This window comes from Hypanus sabinus, chromosome 11 (assembly GCF_030144855.1).
Source record: "Hypanus sabinus isolate sHypSab1 chromosome 11, sHypSab1.hap1, whole genome shotgun sequence".
NCBI classification, from domain to species: domain Eukaryota; kingdom Metazoa; phylum Chordata; class Chondrichthyes; order Myliobatiformes; family Dasyatidae; genus Hypanus; species Hypanus sabinus.
In genome coordinates, this window is record NC_082716.1 from 50,046,072 (window position 1) to 50,071,806 (window position 25,735).

At 41.4% G+C, this 25,735-nt stretch overlaps 1 protein-coding gene across 2 annotated transcripts in view; it reads right to left on the minus strand.

Annotated features, from left to right (window-relative positions):
* hook1 (hook microtubule-tethering protein 1) overlaps positions 1–25,735 on the minus strand; it is a 79,022-nt gene that overhangs the window by 21,282 nt on the left and 32,005 nt on the right. For both annotated transcript variants that reach the window (XM_059984304.1, XM_059984305.1), the window contains exons 10-15: positions 20,006–20,146; positions 15,336–15,537; positions 13,772–13,882; positions 12,653–12,740; positions 12,158–12,218; positions 7,295–7,435 (exon numbers count right to left, since the gene is read on the minus strand). In XM_059984304.1, coding sequence (XP_059840287.1) covers positions 7,295–7,435; positions 12,158–12,218; positions 12,653–12,740; positions 13,772–13,882; positions 15,336–15,537; positions 20,006–20,146 — 744 coding nt within the window. The remainder of the gene's footprint in view (positions 1–7,294; positions 7,436–12,157; positions 12,219–12,652; positions 12,741–13,771; positions 13,883–15,335; positions 15,538–20,005; positions 20,147–25,735) is intronic.

A 25,735-nucleotide genomic window follows, 5' to 3' on the forward strand; every position in this document is an offset into this window, starting at 1 on the left:
CACTGTGATGAAGTTCTTTAAAAGGTTGATGATGATACATATTAACTCCTGCCTAAGAAGTGAATTGGACTGACTCTAATTTGCCTACTGTCACAACAGATTAACAGCAGATGTTATTTCATTGGTTTTTCACTGAACTCTGAAACATCTGGACAGCCAAGATGCATACATCCAGATGCTCTTCACTGACTAAAGTTCAGCATTCAATACTATCATCCCCTCAAAAGATCAAGAGCTTCAAAACCTTAAGCCTCAATACCTCCTTATGCAACTGGATCCTAAGTTTCTTAATTTGCAGGCCAGTCAATTTGAGTTATCAACAACATCTCCTCCAGAATTTCCATCAGCACAAGTGCACCACAAGGCTGTATGCTTAGCCCCCTGCTCTACTCACGTTATGACTGCAAAGCTAAGCACAGCTCCAATGTCATAGTTAAATTTGCAGATGGTGCCACTGTTGTTAGCCATATCAAAGATGGTGATGAATCAGCGTATAGGAAGGAAATTGAAAATCAAGCCGATTGGTGCCACAACAACAACCTCCCACTCAATGTCAGCAAGACAAAGAAAATGACTATTGACTTCAGGAGGAGGAAACCACAGGTCCATGAACCAGTCTGCACTGGGCGGGGGGGGGGGGGGGGGGGAGGGTGGAATTGGAGGTGGTGAGGGCCAGCAACTTTAAATTTCTCAAAGTTATCAATTCAGAGGGCCTGCCCTGGTTCCAGCAAGTGTCATTATGAAGAAAGCAAGACAGCACCTCTACTTTCTTAGAAGTTTGCAAAGAATTGGCATGTCATCTAAAACTTCGACAAACTTCTATAGATATATAATATATGCCTGTAATGCCACTGGCATTTAGGGCAGCAATGAAGATCCTCCATCTTTGGTGGTATTCAGGGCTTCCTTCATCGTATTAGTAGCTTTCACTCATTTACACTATGGTTAGTCATGCAAGTCCCAGCTGGAGACTTCCTTCATCGCACTCAGATGTATTCGCTGTTTCAAACTATAGATGTGTAGTGGAGAGAATATTGACTGGTTGCACCACAGCCTGGTCTGGGCACACAAATGCTCTTGAATGAAAAAACTACAAAAAGCGGTGGAAAGAGCCCAGTTCATTGTGAGTAAAGCCCTCACCGCCACAGAGCACATCTACATGGAGCAGCAACCATTATCAAGAACCACGACTATCCAGGCCAAGCTGTCTTCTCAATGCTGCCATCAGGAAGAAGGTCCAGGAACCTCAGGACTCACACAACCAGATTCAGAAACGGTTATTACCCTTCAACCACCAGGTTCTTGAACCAGAGGGGATAACTTCACCTGTCCCATCACTGAACTGCTTCCACAACCTATGGACTGCCTTTCAAGGATTTTTCATTTCAGGTTCTATATATGTCATACTTTTTTCTTTTGCATTTGTGCCATTTGTTGTATTTTGTATATTCATTGTTTGTCCATCCTTTTGGGGGTGAGCTTTCATTGATTCTACTGAGTTTCTTGTATTTCCTGTGAATGGCCACACGAAAGTAAGTCTCAGGATTGTATAAAGGTGGCATATAAGTAGCTTTGAAATTTGATCTGTAATATTAATTCAGTCTTTTTTCTCAAGACAAGCCTGATGTGGTGGACATTTCAAGCATTTTCAATTGTTTTCAGGTCAAGCTGCAGCTGTGATTTACATTTCACAGCTTTCATATGGCCCTTTATTCTTCCTCTCTCTTTTTCAACTGGCACTCATTAATCTTTTAACTATAGAACTTCATTAAAAATCAATGTCAATTACACACTGACCTCATTGTCTCAGTGCTTTTCCCTTTGCCTCACCCACCTTTCTCCTTGTGCTTCAATGAATTAAAATTAACTTGCTTTCTAAAATAAAATGCTGTAAATGCCCAGATCTGATTATCCCTGTTTCTTGCTCCACAGATGCTGATTAATGTTTTCAGCACTTCATGTTTTATTTCATATATTTACTTGGCCTTAATTTCTTGCTTCTAGATAGAACTGTTAATTCTGTACATGTGGTAATACGAAATATTGGGGCCAAAGTTAAGAAATACCATCCGATGCTGTTAATTCTATATAATTTTAACTATGCTGTTGTGGCAAGTGTTAAAATAATTTCAACATGTTCAATTATTTCACCATGAGAAGCTAAGGTCAGATGTATCCGTATTACAGTGGAGTTAAGGGAATTACGGAGGCATGAGAGAGAAGCTGAGAATTAAATGGAAAAGAACACTGGCAGAGATGACAGTAGAGCAGCAATGGCTGGAATTTCTGGAAACAATTCGGAAGGCACAGGATATATACGTCCCAAACAGTAAGTATTCTAAAGGCATGAAGACAACAGTAGCTCACAAGAGAAGTCAAGGCTAACATACAAGCCAAAGAGAGGGCATATAATAGTGCAAAAATTAGTGGGAAGTTGGAGGATTAATAAGCTTTCAAATACTAACAGAAGACAAATAAAAAGTCATTAAAAAGATAAAGTTGGAATTCTAAAGTAAAGTAAGCTAGACAATAATAAAGATTCCAAAAGTTTCATTAGATACATAAAGTGTAAAAAAGAGGTGAGCGTGGATATCGGACTGCTGGAAAACGATGCTGGAGAGGTAGTAAAGTGGGGGAAGGAAATGGCGGATGAACCAAGTATTTTGCAGCATCCTTCAATGTGGAAGACACTAGCAGTATGGTGGAAGTTCCAGGCGTCAGGGGGCATGAAGTGTGGGAAGTTACCATAAATAGACAGAAGGTTCTTGGGAAACTGAAAGGTCTGAAGGTAGTTAAGTCAGCTGAACCAGATGGTGTACAGCCTAGCGTTCTGAAAGAGATGTCTGAAGAGATGTGGAGGCATTAGTACCGATCTTTTAAGAATCACTAGATTCTGCAATGGTTCCAGAAGACTGGAAAATTGCAAATGTCACCTGACATTTCAAGAAGGGAGAGAGGCAGAAGAAAGGAAACTATAGGCCAGTTAGTCTGACCTCAGTGGTTGGGAAGATGTTGGAGTTGATTATTAAGGATGAGATCTCATGATAAAATGGCCTGCAGTCAGCATGGTTTTTGCAAGGGAAATTTGCCTGTCGGAACTCTTTGAATTCTATGCTTTCTATGTATAATAACAAACAGGGTTGACAAAGGAGAATTGGTTGATGTTTTGTAATTGGATTTTCAGAAAGCCTTCGACAAGGTATCACACAAGGCTGCTTAACAAGATACGAGCACATGGCATTACAGGGAATATTTTAGCATGGATAAAGCAGTGATTGGCTTACAAGAGGCAAAGAAATAAAGGGAGCCCTTTCTGGTTGGCTGCCGGTGACTAGTGGTGTTCCACTGAGGTCTGTGCTGGGATTGATTCTTTTTACATTATACATCAATGACTTCAGATGATGGAATTGATGGCTTTGATACAAATTTTGCAGAAAATATGAAAGTAGGTGGAGAGGCAGGTAGTTCTGAGGAAATAGAGAGGCTACAGAAGGACAGACAGATTAGAAAATAGACAAAGAAGTGGCAAGTGGAACACAGGGTCAGGAAGTATATGGCGATGCACTTTGGTAGAAGAAATGAAAGTGTTGATTATTTTCTAAATGGAGAGAAAATACAAAGAACTGAGGTGCAAAGGGGCTTGGGAGTGCTTGTGCAGGATTCCCTGAAGGTTAATTTGCAGGTTGAGTCAGTGGTGAGGAAGGCAAAACATCGCCGCCTCTCTCGCAGATGAACTCAATCGCTTTTATGTTAGGTTCGGGGTCACTAGCTCTGAGCCTCTGAGGAAAGCCATTGCTACAACCTGCAAACTGGTCAACTCTGAGGCTGAGGTACACAGATGTTTCCAATGAGTGGACAGTCGCAAGGCTGCAGGACCACGTGGCATCCCAGGGCAAGTACTTAGGATGTGTGCACACAATGGGCAAGTGTACTTACAGACATTTTTAATCTCTCCCTCTCCCAGTTTAGAGTGCCCTCCTGCTTCAAATTGTCCATTGTCCCATTGTCCTGACCATTGTCCCTGTACCGAAAAAAGACCAAGGTAACATGCCTAAACGACTGGTGTCCTATTGCACTCACCTTAATAATAAGCAAATACTTTGAGAGGCTGGTCAAGGATTACATCTGCAGCTTGCTACCACCCAAACCAGACCCTCGACAATTCACCTACCGACACAACTGATTGACAGATGATGCAATAGCCACAGCTCTACACACTGTCCTTACACATCTGGAGAAGAAGGATGCTTATGTGAGAATGTTGTTCTTGGTTCAGCATTCAACATCATAGTTCCATCCAGGCTCGACAAGAAGCGCAGAGACCTTGGCTTTGACCCTGCCTTGTGCAGCTAGATCCTGGACTTCCTGTCAGATCCAGGAAGGTTGTCGGCAGGTTGTAAGAGTGGGCTTTCTGACCTCCAATCCTCTGACTCTCAATACAGGAGCCCCTCATGGCTACGTACTTTAATCCCTGTATACCCATGACTGTATTGCCACCCACAGCTCTAATCTGCTAATTAAATTTGCCGACGACAGTACATTGATTGGCCTAATCTCAAACAATAACAAGGTGGCCTACAGGGAAGAAGTCATCTCTCTGACATAGTGGTGTCAAGAAAACAACCTCTCTCTCAATGTCGCAAAAACAAAGGAGCAGTTTGTGGATTACAGAAGGAATGGAGACAGGCTAATCCCCATTGACATCAATGGATCTGGGGTTGAGAGGGTAAACGGCTTCAAGTTCCTCGGCATCCACATCACCGAGGACCTCACGTGGTCTGTACACACCAGCTGTGTGGTGAAAAAGGTACAACAGCACCTCTTTCACCTCAGACAGTTGAGGAAGTTTGGTATGGGCCCCCAAATCCTAAGAAGTTTCTACAGGGGCACAATTGAGAACATCCTGACTGGCTGCATCACTGCCTGCTATGGGAACTGAACCTCCCTTCCAGCACATCTGTAGTTGTGAACTTCCCATGATTCAGGACATTCATAAGGACAGGTGTGTAAAACGGATATGTAGAATCATTGGGGACCCAAGCCATCCCAACCACAATCTATTCCAGCTGCTACCATCCAGAAAGTGGTACCGCAGCATAAAAGCCAGGACCAACAAGCTTCTGGACAGCTTCTTCCATCCGGCCATCAGACTGATGAACTCACGCTGATTTGAGTGTACTCTATATTACATTAACTGTTATATTTATTATAAATTATTATAAATTACTATGATTGCACTTTGCACATTTAGATGGAGACATAACATCAAGTTTTTTAATCCTTGTATGTGAAGGATGTAAGAAATAAAGTCAATTCAATTCAATTTTGAGGACTAAAGTATAAAAGCAAGGATGTAATGTTGACACTTTATAAAGCACTGGAGTATTGTGAGTAGTTTCGGGCCCTTAGAAAGGATGTGCTGAAACTGTAGAGAGTTCAAAGGAGGCTCAGGAAAATCATTCCAGGTTTGAACGGCTTGTCATATATAGAGTGTTTGATCGCTCTTGATCTGTATTCACTGGAATTCAGAAGAATGAGGAGTTACCTCATTGAAACCTATCGAATGGTGAAAAGCTATGATAGAGTGGATGTGGAGAGGATGTTTCCTATGGTGGGGGAGTCTAAAACCAGAGGATACAACCTCAGAATAGAGGGACATGCTTTTTGAATGGAGATGAGGAGGAATTCTTTAGCCAGAGTGGTGAATCTATGGAATGTGTTACACAGGCAGCTGTGGAGGCAAAGTCTGTACATATACTTAAGGCAGAGTTTGATAGATCCTTGATTGATCAGGGATTGAAGGGATATGGGAAGAAGGTAGGAGATGGGACTAAGAGGAAAAATGGATCAGCCGTAATGAAATGGCGGAGCAGACACGATGGGCCAATTGCCTAATTCTGCTGCTATGTCTTATGGTCTCATGTCAGAGGATACCAATTTATCAGAAAATAAAAATTATATTAATGGTCTGGCAGAAGTCAAAAGCAAAATATCTTGTTCTCACTCATACAGGTGAAGAACTCTTCATCTCAAAGTTGTCTCAGCATGACTGTCATTTTTTAAATTCTCTATTAAACCCCTTGTTACTTTGACTTTTGTTGATCATTATTCTTCTATTATATTCTTCCCTAACTTTTCTGTTCTTCCTTTGCATTATCATTTGATTCAGCTAGTCCTCTATGGCATGTCCCACTTGTCCATTGAGACCAGTTCCTTCTATATCCTAGTGAAATTAATTATGATTCATTCTTAACACTTTGAATTCACTTTTGCTTGTTTCATTTCAAAACAGGTAACAAAGTCTATTTTGTATTGTCAATTCACTAATGTGCTTTTGTTTTCAGAACCAGATTAGCAATCCACTGATGAAGGAATTAACACTAAATCCGCTCTAAAGAACCTCTCAAATAATCATAATTTATTGTCTTGTGTTAACATTTTTAATCTAGTTAGCATTCCTGTAACACCAACTTTGTTGTACATGTAAAAATGGGGTTGGTTCTAGAAGTCCAAAATAAAATGCTGGAAACGTTCAGCAGGTCAGACAGATTCTGGAAAGAGTTGTAACGTCGACATTTTCCATCGACTACTTGTTAAAATGTCATCAAACTGATAGTTCAACTTCTACATGTCACTAATATTCAGAATTGTGTGCTTTTTCTTATTATAATTAACAAATTCAAACAGCAGTGTCTGAGTGGAAAATCCTACAGAAGGTAGTGGATTCAGCCCAGTACATCATTCATTGAGCACAACTATATGAAATGTTGCAGTAGAAAAGCAACATCAATCATCAAAGATCCTCACCACCCAGGCCATACTTATTTTCCTCACGACTGCCATCAGGTGGAAGATACAAGTGCCTCAGGAATTGTACCACTAGGTTTAATAAGTTACTACTCAATCATCAGGCTCTCGAACAAAAGGGGGTAGCAACACTAATTTAAGGATTGTTATTTTGTTATTTCATGCTTGCTATTTGTTTATATCTGACTTGCACAGTCTGTTTACAGTTCCTGATGTTTACTGCTACTGTTCTATGGTTTGTTATGTATACCCACTGAAAAAGAATCTCAGGGTTGTATGTGGTGACATAAAAATTAATTTTAGTTTGAATTTTGAAAAATGAAGCTTGTACATCAAAAGGTGTAACTTAAGTTTCGTCATGAAAAGCAAAAGGAGAACTGAACTGGAGATTCATAGGATACTGTAATCAGAGCATCATTTAAAAAAAATAGTTGAAGAAAGTAGCAGTTGTCTGGCAAGCCAGGTCATATTCAAAACACAGCCCAACCTATTTTCTGTCTCCAGTTCATTCTTTGTCCGATTTGCTTCGTCCAACGATTTCTGCAGTATTGAAATCCGCTCATTCTCTGATCCCTCCTGTTGCAGTTGTAACATCTTGTTCTCATGCTGCAGCCGAATGAACTTTTCTCTAAGTGTCCAGAGAAAACTGAATTATTATTGCTCAGGCAAGTGCTCTCAATACATCTCAATACATCTTGCACTCGTATTCAGCTTACACTCAATTAACGAATGCTCAGTTTATGAATCTGTACTATTGAGTAGTATTGATTCCTTTTGTGCATTCAACTTCAGAAACAATTCTCACCACTGTATACGGCATTTCGCTCTTTGTGCGCAGGCACACACTCCACCAACATTTTCACAAAGCATTCTGTCCATATTTTTTAATTTACCAGAATTATTTGTTAACTTCTTACTCCTCAAAATAATCTGAAATATTTCCAAACATTTGAAACTTTAAAAAATAATTTAAAGATGTGTAACAGTAAAATAGAAGGAAATAATTGAATACACGTGAAACCATAACTTTGATGCCAGAAGTCTGCCCGAAAGTCATTAGGGCATTGCAGGGGTGGGGAAATCAGGCTCTGTCATTGTGACCTAAATATGGCTAACAGGATGGTCCAACAGAGCTCCAGGTCAATCAATTTTATTGAACTGCAAAAGGTGAGTGCGACTGCAGGAATGGCTATTGCCAAGAGAAAATAAGCATCATCAGCCCATCAAGTACAAGAATTATTTTTACTCTGCTGGCTGAGAAGTGGTTTATTCTAGAATCATTGCTGAGTTTGGTTTTAACTAAAGAATATCAGAGTTTGACAACTACAACAAAAATGTGTATTTGGAGCTTTGTAAATAAATTTATTTGGATATTTCCATATTAGTCTTTTTTTGCTTTTGATCTTTATTTTAAGCACAGCAAGCTATGTGGACTATCCTGAGAACCTACACAAATTATTGAAAGAGGTAAACTGAATCTCCAAAGAAAGAGTAAATAATCAAATATATGTTAAACTGAGAGAACACATGGGAATTTAGGTGCAAAGAGAATAATATTGAACTTGCCTGAAATTAACACTGGGGCCTCCGGAGACAGATAAGTGGGTAACAGTCAGGAGAGGGAAGAGCAAGAGTCAGATAATAGAGAGTGCCCCTGTAGCTGACCCTCTTAACAAGAAGTACTCCTGTTTGAGTGCTGTTGCGGGGGACTGCCTACCTGGGGGAAGCAACAATTGCCACACCTCTGGCACAGAGTCTGACCCTGTGGCTCAGAAGGGTAAGGAAAAGAAGACAATGGGAGCAGTGATCCGGGACTCTATAGTTAGGGGGTTAGACAGGTGATTCTGTGGACACAGGAAAGAAACAGGGATGGTAGTTTGCTGCCCAGGTGCCAGGGTCCGGGATGTTTCTGATTGTGTCCACCATATCTGAAGTGGGGAGGTGAACAGCCAGAGGTCGTGGTACATATTGGTACCAACGACATAGGTAGGAAAAGGGAGGAGGTTCTGAAAACAGACTACAGGGAGTTAGGAAGGAAGTTGAGAAGTAGGACTTCAAAGGTAGTAATCTCGGGATTACTGCCTGTGTCACGCGACAGTGAGTATAGGAATAGAGTGAGGTGGAGGATAAATGTGTGGCTGAGGGATTGAAGCAGGGGGCAGGGATTCAGATTTCTGGGTCATTGGGACCTCTTCTGGGGCAGGTGTGACCTGTACAAAAAGGATGGGTTGCACTTGAATCCGAGGGGATCCAATATCCTGGCAGAGGGGTTTGCAGAGGGGTTTGCTAAGGCTACAGGGGGAGAGTTTAAACTAGAATTACTGGGGGGTGGGAACCAAACTTGAAGAGACAGAGGAAGGGGCAATTGGCTCACAAATTGATAAAGCTTGTAGACAGCGTGAAGAGAGGATAAGTAGGTGATAGAGAAAGGATGCGCTCAGACCAATAGTTTGAGATGTGTCTATTTTAATACAAGGAGCATTATGAACAAAGTGGATGAGCTTTAGATGATCAGTATTTGGAGTTATGATGTTGTGGCCATTACAGAGACTTGAATGGCTCAGGGGCAGGAATGACTCCTTAGAGTGCAATAATAACAGGGTTGTTGTGATGGGAGATTTTAATTTCCTCAATCTTGATTGGCATCTCCCTAGAGCAAGGGGTTTAGATGGGGTGGAGTTTGTTAGTTGTGTTCAGGAAGGTTTCCTGACACAATATGTAGATAAGCCTCCAAGAGCAGAGACTGTACTTGAACTGGTATTGGGAAATGAACCTGGTCAGGTGTTAGGTCTCTCAATGGGAGAGCATTTTGGAAATAATGATCACTATTCTCATCTCCTTTACCATAGCACTGGAGAGGGATAGTAACAGACAAATAAAGAAAGCGAACACGAGGAAATCTGCAGATGCTGTAAATTCAAGCAACACACACAAAATGCTGGTGGAACACAGCAGGTCAGGCAGCATCTATAGGGAGAAGCGCCGTTGACGTTTTGGGCCGAGACCCTTCATCAGGACTAACTGAAAGGAAAGATAGAAAGAGGGATAATAAGAGGGAGTAAGACAATAAAGAAAGCATTTAATTGGAGTAAGGGGAAATAATGAAATTTTCAGACAGAAACTTGGAAGCATAAATTGGAAACAGGTGTTTGCAGGGAAATATATGGCTGAAATGTGGCAAATATTCAGGGGATATTGGTGTGGCGTTCTGCATAGGTACATTCCAATGAGACAGGGAAAGGATGGTTAAGTACAGGAACCATGGTGTACAAAGGCTATCATAAATCTAGTCAACAAGAAAAGATAAGCTTACGAAAGGTTCAAAAAACTAAGTAATGATAGAGATCTAGAAAATTATAAGGCTAGCAGAAAGGAGCTTAAGAATGAAATTAGAGCCAGAAGCCCACATGAGAAGGCTTTGATGAGCAAGATTAAGGAAAACCACAAGACATTCTACAGGTATGTGAGCAGCAAAAGGATAAGACGTGAGAGAATAAGACCAATCAAGAGTGACAGTGGAAAGTGCGTATGGAACCAGTGGAGATAGCAGAGGTACTTAATGAATACTTTACTTCAGTATTTACTACGGAAAAGAATCTTGGCAATTGTAGAGATGACTTGCAGCGGACTGAAAAGCCTGAGCATGTAGATATTAAGAAAGAGGATGTGCTGGAGCTTTTGGAAAGCATCAAGTTGGATAAGTCACTGGGGCTGGATGGGATGTACCCCAGGCTACTGTGGAAGGCAAGGGAAGAGATCGCTGAACATCTGGCAATGATCTTTGCATCATCAATGGAGGATTGGAGGGTTGCGGATGTTGGTCCTTTATTCAAGAAAGGGAGTAGAGATAGCCCAGGAAATTATAGACCAGTGAGTCTTACTTCAGTGGTCGGTAAGTTGATAGAGAAGATCCTGAGAGACAGGATTTATAAACATTTGGAGAGGTATAATATGATTATGAATAGTCAGCGTGGCTTTGTCAAGGGCAGGTCATGCCTTACAAGCCTGATTGAATTTTTTGAGGATGTGCCTAAACACATTGAGGAAGGTAGAGCAGTAGATGTAGTGTTTATGGATTTCAGCAAGGCATTTGACAAGGTACCCCACGCAAGTCTTATTGAGAAAGTATGGAGGCATGGGATCTAAGTGAACATTGCTTTGTGGATCGAGAACTAGCTTGCCCACAGAAGGCAAAGAGTGGTTGTAGATGGGTCATATTCTGCATGGAGGTCTGTGACCTGTGGCGTGCCTCAGGAAACTGTTCTGGGACCCCTACTCTTTGTGACTTTTATAAATAACCTGGATGAAGAAGTGGAGGGATGGGTTAGTAAATTTGTTGATCATACAAAGTTTGGAGGTGTGGTTAGTGTGGAGGGCTGTCAGATGTTACAGTGAGACATTGATAGGATGCAAAACTGGGCTGAGAAGTGGCAGATGGATTTCAACCCAGATAAGTGTGAGGTAGTTCATTTTTGTAAGTCAAATATGATGACAGAATATATTATTAATGGTAAGACTCTTGGCAGTGTGGAGGATCAGAGGGATCTTGGGTCCGAGTCCATATGACGCTCAAAGCTGCTTCACAGGTTGGCTCTGTGGTTAAAAAAGCATACAGTGCCTTGGCCTTCATCAATCGTGGGATTGAGTTTAGGAGCCGCGAGGTAATGTTACAGCTATCTAGGACCATGGTGAGACCCCACTTGGAGTACTGTGCTCAGTTCTAGTCACCTCACTACAGGAAGGATGGGAAAACTATAGAAAGGGTGCAGAGGAGATTTACAAGGATGTTGCCTGGATTGGAGAGCATGCCTTATGAAAATAGGTTGAGTGAACTCGGCCTTTTTTCCTTGGAGTAATGGAGGATGACAGGTGGCCTGATAGAGGTACACAAGATAATGAGAGGCATTGATCATGTGGATAGTCAGAGGATTTTTCCCAAGGCTGAAATGGCTATCATGAGAGGGTACAGTTTTAAGGTGCTTAGAAGTAGGCATAGAGGAAATGTCAGAGGTAAGCTTTTTTTAAAAAAAAACAGAGTGTTAACTGTGTAGAATGGGCTACCAGCGACAGTGGAGGCAGATACAACAGGGGCTTTTAAGAGTCTCCTGGATAGATAGATGGAGCTTAGAAAAATAGAGTAACCCTAGGTAATTTCTAAAGTAAGTACTTGTTCAGCACAGCATTGTTGGCCGAAGGGCCTATATTGCTGTAGGTTTTCTATCCTTTCTATGTTTATATGTCTTATGTGCTTTTAAATTTGAAGCATATTCAAAGTTGTTATTTTCTAAGTTTCACTATTAAGATTAAGAGATATCAATTTCTGAACAAAGCGGAAATGTAACAGCTATACCTATATTCCACAGGAAGAATTTCAGCTGCAAGATGGTCATGCGAAGCCAACGTGAATTTACCTATAGATCAGAATCTTAAGATTATTCACCATTTAATGTGGATAATTAATCTATATTTATATTTTGACCCCATTTGCATCTCCTTGATGCATAGTTCCATATCACATTTAATTATCATGATAAAAGGTTTTTACAAAAAAAGGCTTGCGTAAGCTCTATATAATGATTATTTTCATAGTTATCAATGCAATTTGAGCTAATCACAGTCTAATTGCTTATGGTGTTAGGATTAAGCAATAGGTAGATGTCTAAAGTCTAATTTACAAATAGTTAACATCATTCAAAATAAAATTTTGAACTCAATAAAACTCAATAAAAGTTTAAAAACTGAGATGTGCAGGAATTTTAAATAACACATACATTAACTCAGATGCTGAAAAACTACAAAAATTACTGAGCATGGAGTGTGAATGATAAAAGGAATTGACATTTACCTGATTGCAATAAGTGGTCTTGTTGTAGTTGTGTGCATTTGAGTTCCTCATTGGTTTCTTTAAGAGCATCACGTTCAATAATCAACCGCTGTAGGTTAAAGACACACTCCAATAAATAATAGCCACATGGAAGTAAATGAAAGACATTATTAGGTAATTCACAATGAGTGACAACAATAAGCAATGATTACCATCTCAATATGATTGTACATTACACAATAAAGCAAATATTATTTATTCTGTGAGCAAACCTAGATTTCATTATTGATTTACTATGACTGATACTTTATGATGATGAATACCTCTCTTGGCCATTTGCATGGTTATGGAGAATATCACTTCTTGACGGTGGTCTATCAATTGGAGTTTCTTAAGCACACTTACACTGTGTATCTGTTGGCAATACACAGATGTGTTAAATCTAATTTTATGACTTGCAATGCTGGATTTTGAGCACAGCATCTGAACTATTGGCCTCATCACCTAACAGCTTGACTGTGTTGACTGTTAGAGTATGCACCCAGAAGTTTACAGCTGACTAGATTCCAATGCCAATTTTGATAACTAAAGGCAAATTGATTCCACACTGATAGAGCAGAGAAACAGGTTCTTTAAGCTGCTATTATCATGCTGTTCAATTATTTGTGGAAAGGGATTTGAAAAAGAAACACTTATTCCCCTAGCTTAAGAAGCTAGAACACAAGTTCTGTGCAAACAGAGTTTGCAATACTGGAAATAATTTAACAGCAAGGAAACTGAAGTACTGAATAAAATAGGAAATGTACAAACTTTGACAATGTTGTTTTCAATATTTAGATTTAGCTACTTCAGCCAATATTAAAATATCTGATCCACTTTTATTGACTGAACGTTTAGGGAGCTAGGCTAAAATATGTATGTTTGCTTATAAATAGTGTAAATTAAGTCACATCTGAGTAAATAGGTTACAATTTATCACCAGCAAGAAGTACATGGATCAAAGAAAACAAAGTTCAAAGCCTTTATAAAAATCTTGTGGCAAATCAAGGCATGACAGTATATCAGTCAATAACGCAATCCAATTCAAGGGCAATATAAGGACAATGATGCCCCTTTCTATCTGAATGCAAAGACACTCACTTCTTTTTCCTTCAGCAATGCTTCATGCTTTTCCTCAATCTGTTTTAGCTCAAAAGCCAATTTGTCTGCTCTTCTCGTTTCCCCAGACAATGAGTTGTGGAGTTCCTGCACCTTGAATAACAAAATGTATCCAGTGTTAATGTGAAGTCACTAGATCAATTGGCACAGTTATAATACATTGAGGTAATTATCTTCAGTGATGTAATGGGGAAATGCACACCTCACAAATAGCAGAAGCTAAAGAGAATAGTAAAGTCCTCAGATCAATTCATAACCCATTTCAAGTTACCTGTTCCCACTGGAACAGCAGTTGCTCCTCCACATGCAGTAAGAACTCCATTAATCTGGCAGTTTCAGGATTTTGGTCTTGCCAGACCAACAAATTTTCCATAGTCATACACCAGCATACTTTAAATTCATTTCTTAAATTTATTATACAGTATGGTAATAAATTTTCTAGTGAAGCTCTTTGTTTAAATGAAGCACAGAAAACAAGGCTTGTTCAGTTTAAAGGGATCAAGGGAACTAGAAACTCTGTGAGTAGGAGGGAGCATATTAACTTAGACCCTGGAGAGTTCGGAGGGGCTGCAGTAAACATTTCCTAGTGTGCCAAATGCCAAGCCACATGTTATTTCAAACAACTGGATAGGGAATTCTCCAAGCTATTCCATATTTGGAATTCAGTAAGGTATAAAATGATCTGTGGATAGCATTTTTCACGAACAGAAATAATTACAGGAAATTTCAACAACCTTTCTTCAACTACCATATTTTTGGAATAATGCAAACAAATTAAGTTGTTAAAAATGTTAACAAGTCTGCTCTCCAGTAAGGAAGGTATCTTTCTCAGCTCCATTTCAGAAATGCTGATACAATGAATGATAATGTACCTGTTATTTACAGAGGTCACTTCCACAACAGACCACAAATCAAATGTGGGATCTTCTGAACCTTATGACTAAGTATTGCATTAGATTGAACACCTTATATACCAGCTGGGTAGCCTCCAACCTGATGGCATGAACATTGACTTCCCTAACTTCTGTTAATGCCCCTCCTCCCCTTCTTACCCCATCCCTGACATATTTAGTTGTTTGCCTATTCTCCATCTCTCTCTGGTGCTCCCCCTCCCCACTCCTTTCTTTCTCCTGAGGCCTCCCGTCCCATGATCCTTTCCCTTCTCCAGCTCTGTATCACTTTCGCCAATCACCTTTCTAGCTCTTAGCTTCATCCCACAACCTCCGGTCTTCTCCTCATTTCTCATTTCCCCCTCCCCCCTCTACTTTCAAATCTCTTACTACCTTACCTTTCGGTTAGTCCTGACGAAGGGTCTCGGCCCAAAACGTCGACATCGCTTCTCCCTATAGATGCTCCCTAGCCTGCTGTGTTCTACCAGCATTTTGTGTGTGTTGTTGTTTGAATTTCCAGCATCTGCAGATTTCCTCGTGTATCGCATTAGATGGCATTTTATTAAATGACTTGTAGATTAAATTATAACATAGATGGTATATTAATGTAATTCATGAAACTGCAACATAAACTCAGATACAGGATTTGTGCTTACTTGTTTCTTGTATGTCTCTAACTGAGCACGAGCTGCATTAGCTTTACGCAGTTCCTCCTCCAGGCTCACTACATTCTGCATGTACATCATGTTTTTGTCCTCCAATAACTTCATCTGTCGCTTCAAGTCATTCAGATCATCCAGTTTTTTTTTGTATGTCTCCACTGTGGTCTCTAGCTTGACTACCTTATCTGAATAATTCCTGAAGAGAACAAATCATAGAATCAGAGATTGGTACAGCACATGATGCAACCATTCAAACTGTCCACACTAGTCCAGGAGCAGAAATCCTGTCAGTCATATTCCACTTCAGACTTGAAATTAATTTGTCGTCAAGTGTCTACACATTTCCCCTTAGAAAACCCTAACTGATGATGTTTACACCACCCTTGTGTTCCAATTTATAATCACTCTCGACGTAATAATAAAGATGCTCCCTGGCGTGCTTCAATCATCACTTTAAATTCGTGACTCTAGTCCTTGAACCACTGCACAATGGAAATAGCTTCTCTCTACTTAATCTGTAATCAGGAAAGCTTAGCATACATAGGAGTAGAAAACTCGGTATTTAGAAAAGTTTCAAATAAATTTACTAAAAAGCCAAGCAGTTGTGGGTGAACTAGATAAGATACAGATACAGATACAGGCATAGGAATGGGTAACATTACCACAATGAATAAACAAGAAGTTCATTTTAAAACACAAGACCACATTCTTTTTGATGTTCCCAGATTCTGAACAGTATTAAAAAATGTTATATAGCTGTGAAGATTCAGTTGCCCTGTATGCATTAGATGCAAGGCAGACCACCGATCAAAATCAGCACAATTCAACCTTGGACAGAAGCAGGCTCCACACTCATTGGGGGCCAGGGTCTTTGCTGTGACAGAGCTTTCACCATGCAAACCCTGTAAAGTAGGTAAGAGAGGGTAAGGAGTTGGAGAACATGACCCACCTACAAAAATGCAGAAAAAACTCAAAACTACAGTTTAGTTGTGACTCAACTTACCCCTGTTAGAGCACTGTGAATGTTTCACGGGCAAAAGCATTCAAAATATAAACCATCAAATCATGTTCAAACTGTTAAAATGTGAAGCTATTCATATGTAAAAATAAACTAACCAAAATAATTGAAAAGTATATATTATCTCAGCTTTGTTTGGTTTCTCACAGCTGTTCCACTCTAAAGGAGAGAGAAGCTGTTCCTGCACTTGGTGCAGAGTGATTGATGGATTTCAAATTCTGAACACAATCTCGCACTTCACGATTGGATTACATGCACAGTCCAATATAGGAGCATATAGTCAGACAACTGCAGAGAACTGTACAGGAACAATAAACTTGCTGGTGCTTATACATTTTCCAGCACTTATTTTTGTGTGTGTTCCTGCTTTAGCATCCAAAATTGGAGCTAATTATTGTAGGTGGGCTTAGCAGCTTGAAAGTGCATTCTGTGCCGGTCTCCTATGAAAGAGGCGTAATACAATGGAGCGATTTATCCATCCTCTTATTTTGAATACAAAAATCTCTTTGATGACACAGATCATGAAACAATTCCTGGTCAAAATTATTGCTGTTGGTTAGTTTAATAATATTTAGACAGTACACATTAAAAGGGACCTAAAATTAGGGGATAGTCTCACTGTAGGTTAAGGGGCTGCCCATTTAAGATAAAGATGAGGAGGAAGTTCTCAAGAATTTTCATGATTATGAATCTCCAGAATTCTCTCCTCCAGTGAACGATGAGGGCAGAGTTATTAAAATATTCACAAGATCTTTGTAGAGTCATCAAGTGTAATCATGAGCAAGGAAAAAGTGTAAATGAAGGCGGCGGAGTTAAGGTGGCGCTGAATTGTGACTCCTTTGCTTGCATCTTCGTAAATAGCTTTATTTCCATCTTTAATATCTTTATTTTTCCCTTTCAGGGTTCTTTTGGAGACCCTGATCTGGAGTTGCACACTCACGTCAGTTCTTTGCGGGAATGGGACCCGTTCTTGGGGATTCAGGACCAGCCATTGTTTGGCACGCCAAGGGCTCAGCCTGAGAGGTGGCCGAGTGTTTGGAAACCAAACATCTTGGGGCTCTGGAGAAAGGCAGATCAAGGGTCGGTGTCACAGCAGGAGACTCGTGTGTTGTCGGGGAGGCCAGAAAATCTTTCGCTGTGGGCCCAAGGACCTGAGATCTTTGTGATCTTCAGGCACGGAGCTCGTAAAAAGCAGCAAAATGGACTTTTTAACATCGTAAACTAACGGGTTGTTGTTACGTCTCTGTGGTAAACTATGTATACCTGTCTGGACCTGTCTGGACACGCCCCTCTGCTGACTGCTCCTGTGGCTCCTCCCACAGACCCCTGTATAAAGGCGATTGGGGCACTGCTCCTCCCTCAGTCTTCAAGATGCCATGCTCCCTTTTGCTGTTAATAAAAGCCTATCATTCACTTCCAGTCTCCGAGAGTTATTGATGGTGCATCAATTTTATTAACAGCAATTTTCAAACATGGAGAGTATTTTACGACCCAACAGATTGGATCTCGACCCTCAATCCCAGGAAGCCGGCAATGCTTTCAAACTCTGGCTAGTGGAAGAAGGAACCAGGAGTGAGTGTCCATCATACCATGTCCTGGAGACTGAGGCCGAGCGTCAGGCCTCAGATCGCCTTTATACAGGGGCCTGTGGGAGGAGCCACAGGAGCAGTCAGCAGGGGGCGTGTCCAGACAGGCACATAGTTCACCACAGCTAGCATGTTTCAAATCGTACCTGGAGGTGATTTAAGTGACCGAGCCTGCCACGATGCACAGAGTTCTCCTCTCCAGGTTCAGTCCACAGGTCTACTCCATGAAGAGGGACCAACCGAACTACCAGGGTGCGCTGGATGCCCTCAAAAGACAATACCTGCAGCCGGTAAACACCGTCTACACAAGACATTGCTTAGCGACACAGCAGCAGTGGGCCAGAGAGTCGAGCGCTGAGTGCAAACCGCACTTCTACTGTCCTGAAAAGGCACAACTTATCAAGGCCACCCGCCTTTAAGGGCCCCCTTCCCTCCACCGACCGCAATGTGTACTTTCTTAACATAATCGACAAGTACTCACAGTTCCCCTTTGCCATCCCCTGCCCCGATACCACTGCCACATCCGTCATAAAAGCCCTGCGCCAGCTCTTCACTCTGTTCGAATATCCTTGCTATGTCCACAGTGACAGAGGGTCCTCATTTATGAGTGACGAGCTGCACCAATACCTGCTGGCTAGGGGTATTGCTACTAGCTATAATCCCTGGGGGAATGGACAGGTGGAGAGGGAGAATGCCACTGTGTGGAAGGCTACACTCTTAGCCCTTAGGTCAAAGGGATTGCTGGTCTCTGGCTGGCAGGAGGTCCTCCCCAAGGCACTCCACTTCGTCCGCTCCCTCTTATGCACGTCCACCAATGCCACCCCTCATAAGCAACTCTTTTATTTTCCCAGGAAGTCTGCCAATGGGACCACCCTACCGGCTTGGCTGACGTCCCCAGGGCCAGTACTGCTCCGGAAACATGCGAGGAGCAATAAATACTCCCTGATGGTCGAGAGGGTTCACCTACTTCATGCAAACCCCCAGTATGCCTACGTGGTCTTACCTGATGGGCGGGAGGACACGGTCTCCAACAGCGACCTGGCGCCTGCAGGAGCACCAGACCCCTACCCCGAACACTCCACGGTGACTATGAACCCCGTACCCACCCATGTATATACACATGAGACACCACGCAAGCCAAGCCCTACACAGACTCCTCACGACACTCCCTTACCGGGCACCACGCACACGCATGAAGGGTTACTGATGCCTAACGGGCTGGCACCTCAAGTCAGGCCGGAGCCAGCACAACCACCGTCACCGGTGCTACGTAGATCGTGGCGACAGACTCGACCACCTGATAGACTTGACCTGTAAATATACTTGTAGGAAACTTAGCCTCGTGGGACTCTCTTTTAAAACAAAGGAGGGGTGAATGTGGTAAACTATGTATACCTGTCTGGACCTCTCTGGACAGGCCCGTCTGCTGACTGTTCCTGTGGCTCCTCACACAGACCCCTGTATAAAGGCAATTGGGGCACTGCTCCTCCCTCAGTCTTCAAGATGTCGTGCTCCCTTTTGCTGTTAATAAAAGCCTATTGTTCACTTCCAGTCTCCAAGAGTTATTGATGGTGCATCAGTCTCCCTCTCGCTGTGAAAATGAGGGACGCCTCCTTCTCCCTGATTAGGTAGAGAGAGAATCTGTGGGCTTCCAAATGCCGGATGAATTGCGATAGTCTTTGGAGTAACTGCAAGGTCTGTGTCTTTGCTATTGCTTAGCTCACGCTTGTGCTCGGAAGCAGGTGCAATTTTTGTTCTGCCGGTGGGGGAGGGGGAAATTGTTGCTCACTGCCACTTAGGAATTGGACTTTGGGGTTCTCACGTTCACCTGTCATTCATTCTTTGGGGCACTTCTCTGTTTTCATGGATGTTTTGTGAAGAAAAAGCATTTCAGGATGTATATTGCATACATTTCTCTGACATTAAATTGAACCTTTGAAGCCAAGATCAGATTAGTCATACTCAACCAAGCAAACTCAAGGGACCATTTGGTTACTTCTGCTCCTGCTGTAATATTTTGTGCTCTTACTTAACTCAATGTAGGTGGAGATTTTTATTACCTCAGAACATCAATTTCATCTTTAAGAGCGAGATTTTCCTCTGCCAAGCTGTTTAATTCATCATTTCTGTGCTGTACTTCAATCAGTTGTTTCTCGAGCTCCTCACAATGAATACGATAGTCATCTTTTGCTGCTTCAAGCCTGGAGAGATTCACAACAAAAACAGCTTCCGTAAAATACAAATATACAAATTATTTCCAAGAACCAAGAACCTATTGACCTTGATCTATGTCACAACCAGCCTTTGAAATGAAGTTCACTTGAGCAACTTGCGAAGGAGAGCCTGGATGTTCTTTACATCCAATTTTTAGTTCCACACAACAGAGAATGTATAACTGGAGCCTCATTTACTTCAATGCCGTCAGTGTCACCGTAGGGAACACTGAGTGTAAATAATAATAGCAGATGGGTTTAAAACTTCTTGAGAAGCCTTTGACAGCTGACAAACTATTAAAGACTGTCAGGACATCTTGAGCAAGTGCCTCCCAATATGCTGACTTAAAGTAAGTTGCTACCGGAGTCCTTGACAATCACCTGTTGGGTCAGATCGATCTGCCTCCTGCAAAAGAAAAAGAACACTCGTGCAGTAGACTTCCCATTCCCTTTGCACATCCACTTTCCTACTTCGCATTAGGGTTCAAATCTAAGCAACAGGCACACCTGACAATACAATGTGAAACATAATATGCTCCATTAGCACGTCCACACTGCCACAATTCCGTCACATGCTATGTTCGCAATCAAGGGAATGCCATCAGGGCAAACACTAATAGCTCTTTACGGGAAATGACAGGGGAAGTTACTAAGGAAAGGACATCCCACCTACTATCTTTACGTATCTGAATAATGTAATTTTTGGACAATTCTTACCTATATCATTAAGTAACAATTATGTTTACACAAGATGACCACAAAAGTTTATCAAAAACAACATAGTATAAAGCATACACTTGCTGACCTCTGGTTTTAATATCATCTTACCTGATTTCCAAAATTATCAAAACTGAAAGAAAATGTCATGGGAAAAGAAGAAAGTAATTAAGTAATAGTAATGAGAAGAATAAAGGAAACACTGATTCTGCTAGTAGGCAAGCTATGCATTAAAGGTAATTGATAAAAAACCAAAGGCATTTTATGTCAAATAAAAAGGATATCCTAACTCAGAAATAAATATATGTAATTAAATAACTGTAAATAAATATAAATTTATGCTAAATAAAAATGAACCAAAATTAATATCATGTACCATTAACATATTTTGACTTGGCAAAGCAGTCACTGCTGAGGGTCAAAGCTATTATTTAAAAGTCATTCATAACTTAAGCCACTTTCTTTCTGTGACTTAGAATGGAGATATACCAGATAATGGATCTCCCAAAACGTTCCTCACAGATTGTCAGACTGTTATGACTGCAAGTTCTTGAGTTTATAGACCTCCTTCCAGAGTAAACCAGTACAAGTTTTAAGAATGCAAGAGAGTATGTGCATAAAATGACAAGCAAGTTGAAAAGCCAGTGAAAAATTTTAAAAGTGAACAGAAATGCCCAACTGAACTCTTTAAATGAATGCCGTAAATAAGAGAAGCTAAATTGCTTCTGGAATAGCAAGGAATGCAAAATGTTCATGGTATTTATTTATTGTTTAAGGGGAAAACATGATGCATAATGAGCTAATGTATTGATTTGATGATGCAATGAATACAGAATGTGGGGAAGTGATGCTCTGAGCTTGCTGGTAATTAAGTACAAGGTCAGGAATGTGTGAAGTGTGGAAAGGCTGGTGAAGTTAGTAGAACAGAGCTGCTGTAGGAACAATCATCTGCAACACTGGGAGTAACTGGAGCTCCATCTGGTGGTAAAAGTATAGAGTGCCACAGTTCCCAGCAAGTCCAACATTGTTTTTGAAAAGGTGATAATGAATTGCCTCTTTGAAGTTCAGTGGTGATCATTCACCCACTAACCCCACTAAATTCCAACCAGAATATTGAGAGAGGAGGATTCAGTGATGGTAAAGCCATTGAATGTCAAAGTAATTGATTGGAATACTGTGCAGATGCAAGGGGAGTGTTCCCGTGCAGGTCTGACGAACAGCCTGAAAAAACAGCAAGTTTTTCAACAGAAGTGGTTGATTGGACTACAATGCAGATGCAACAGGAGCATTCCCGCGCAGGTCTGACAAAGATTTTCGATAGGAAGCACAATTTCTATAACAGAGAGAGGTACCGTCTAGTGGAGTTGTCACCATGGGAGCAGTTGTCATTGGAGTAGTCTGAGGCAGAGTAGTAAGACTTCAGCTCAACAAGGCTTCGGCAAGAACAGGCAGAGGCAAAATAAGTAGGTAAGTTCATTCCTTATTTCTTACTTAATTCTTGACAGAATAGAGGGTATGTCTACAGAGCCAGTGTTTTGTTCTGAGTGTCAGATGTGGGATTTACAGGAGATTCCCACATCTGCGAATGGCCACATCTGTGCCAGATGCATTGAGATGTAGCTCCTTAGAGGCTGTGTTAGAGAACTGGAGCTGCAGCTCGATGACCTTCCGCTTGTTAGGGAAAGTGAAGCAGTGAGACAGGAGCTAGTCACCCCAAGGCTACAGGAGACAAATAAATGGGTGACTGTCAGGATAGTGAATGGGGAACTTCAGATAGTGGAGAGCACTCCTGTGGCCATCCCCCTCAATAAGAAGTACTCTATTTTGAGTACTGTTTGGGGAGATGACCTACCTGGGGGAAACAACAGCAGCTGTGCCTTGTAGGGAAATGAAAAGGAAGGCAGCTGTAGTAAGGGAATTCTATAGTCAGGGGGGCAGTCATACAATTCTTTGGACACAATAAGTAAACATGGATGGTAGTTTGCTTTCCAGGTGCCAGGGTGCAAGATATTTCTGGACATGTTCACAATATCCTGAGCAGCCAGAAGTCATGGTACATATTGGTACCAACAATATAGGAACAAAAAGGGAGGAGGTCCTGAGAAGAGAATAAAGGGAGTTAGGAAGGAAACTGAGAAGCAGGACCTCAAAGGTAGTAATCTCGGGATTGCTGTCGGTGCCACTCAACAGGATAGGAATAGAATGAGGTAGTAGATAAATGCGTGGCTGAAAAATTGGAGCAGGGAGCAGGATTCAGAATGCTGATTAATTGGGACCTTTTCTGGGGCAGGTGGGACCTGTACAAAAGGGACAGGTTGCATATGAATCCGATAGGGGACAAATTCTTGCGGGCAGATTTACTCGTGCTGTTGGGAGTGGTTTAAACTAATATGACAGGGGAATGGAAACCAGTATGATAGAGCTCAGAATGAGCCAGCAGGTTTACAAGTTGATGATGGGTGTAACGTGAATGTAAGAAAGGACAAACAAATGATTGAGTACAAATGCAGACAGAGCAAAGAGTTAAATTGTACCACAGAGGCAAAATTCAAAAGGGCGAAGAATGCAGGACTGAATGCAGGCGCGTAGCATTCGGAATAAGGTGGATAAACTCGTGGCATCACTGAGTTGTGTCTAAAAGAAGGCCATAGTTGGGAGCTTAACATCAAAGGATATATTTGTATTGAAAGGACAGGCAGGAAAGCATAGGCATTGCTGTAGCTCTGTTGGTAAGAGATGGAATTACATCTTTAGGAAAGAGATGACACAGGATCAGAGAATGAAGAATTTTTGTGGGTGGAGCTAAGAAATTGGAAGGGTAAAAGAAACCATTATGGGAATCATACGAGGGGTGATTGATAAGTTCGCGGCCCGAGGTAGGAGTCAATTTCAGAAAGCCTAGCACATTTATTTTTCAACATAGTCCCCTCCTACATTTACACACTAGGTCCAGCGGTCATGGAGCATACGGATCATCACTCACATGGATCAGTATCACAATGGAATAAAGGGAATTATAGAGGCGTGAGCGAGGAGCTTCCCCAGGTGGATTGGAGGAGGATACTGGTGAGACAGATGGCAGAAATTTCTGAGAATAGTTCTCAAGGCACAGGATAGATATATCCTACAGAGGAAGAAGTTCACAAATGGCAGGGATAGGCAACTGTGGCTAACAAAGGAAGTTAAGGGCTACATAAAAGCCCAGGAAAGGTCATATTATGTAGCAAAAATGAGTGGGAAGTTGGATGATTGGGAAGCTTTTAAAATCTGACAAAAGGCAACTAATAAAGCTATAAGAAGGGAAAAGATGAAATAAGAGGGCAGACTAGCCAATAATATAAAGCAGGATACTAAAAGCATTTTTAGTTATATAAAGAGTAAAAGGAAGATGAGAATTGATATTGGACCACTGGAAAATGATACTGGTTACATAGTTATGGAGGACAAAGAAATGGCAGATGAACTTTGCATCAGTCTTCACTGTGGAAGACACTAGCAGTGTGCCAGAGGTCCGTGAGTGTTCGGGAGCAGGAGTGAGTGCTTTTGCCATTACAAAGGAAAAGTGCTAGGCAAACTCAAAGGTCTTAAGACGGATAAGTCACCTGGCCAGATGGACTACTTCCCAGGGCCCTGAGAGAGGTTGATGCAATGGTCATGATCTTTCAAGAATCACTTCTTGATTCTGGCTTGATTCTAGAAAATTGCAAATGTCAATCTATTCGTTAGGAAGTGAGGAAAGCAAAAGAAAGGAAATGATAAGCCAGTTAGCTTAACCTCAGTGGTTGAGAAAATATTGCAGTCTATTATTAAAGATGAGACTTGGAGGTATTTGGAGACTATTGATAAAATAAGTCAAAGTCAGCATGGTTTCTGTGAAGGGAAATCCTGCCTGACAAATCTGTTAGATTTCTCAGAGGAAGTAACAAGCAGGCTGGACAAAGGAGATGCAGTGGAATTGACGACTATTTGGCAAAGTTTGCGGATGATATGATGCTAGGTAGAGGAGTAGGTAGTGCTGAGGAAGCAGTGGGATTGCAGCAGGACTTAGACAAATTGGAAGAATAGGCAAAAAAGTGGCAGATGGAGTAGTGTTGGGAATTGTATGATAATGTACTCTGGTAAAGGCAACAATAGTGCAAATTATTAACTAAATAGGGAAAGATTCAAACATTAGAGGTGAGAGAGACTTGGGAGTCCTCATACAAGACCTGCAGAAGGTTAATTTACTAGATTGAATCTGTGGTAAAGAAGGCAAATGCAATGTTGGTATTTATTTCAAGGGGAATAGAATATGAAAGCAAGGAGATAATACTGAGCTATTATAAGACACTAGTCAGGCCACACTTGGAGTATAGTCAACAGTTTTGGGCCCTATATCTCAGAAAGGATGTGTTGTCATTGGAGAAAGTCCAGAAGAGGTTCACGAAGATGATTCTGGAAATGAGGGGGTTAACACAGGAAGAGCATTGGCCAGTTTTGGGCCCATACTCACTAGAATTTAGAAGAATGTGGGAATGTGGGTTCGCATTGAAACCTACTGAATTTTGAAGGGTCTAGATAGGGTGGATGTGGAGAAGATGTTTCCTATGGTGGGGGTATCCAGAACTAGAGGGTGCAGCATCAAAATTGAGGGGCAGCCTTTTAGAACAGAGGTAAGAAGGATTTTTTTTTTTAGCCAGAGAGTAGTGAATCTGGAAATCTCTGCCACTGACTATGGTGGAGGCCAAATCCATGTGCATATTTAAGGCGAGAGTTGATCTTTTCCTAATCCGTCAGGGCATCAAAGGACATGGCAAAAAGGCAGGTGTATGGGGTTTTGTGGGATCCAGGATCAGCCATGATGGAATGACGGAGCAGATT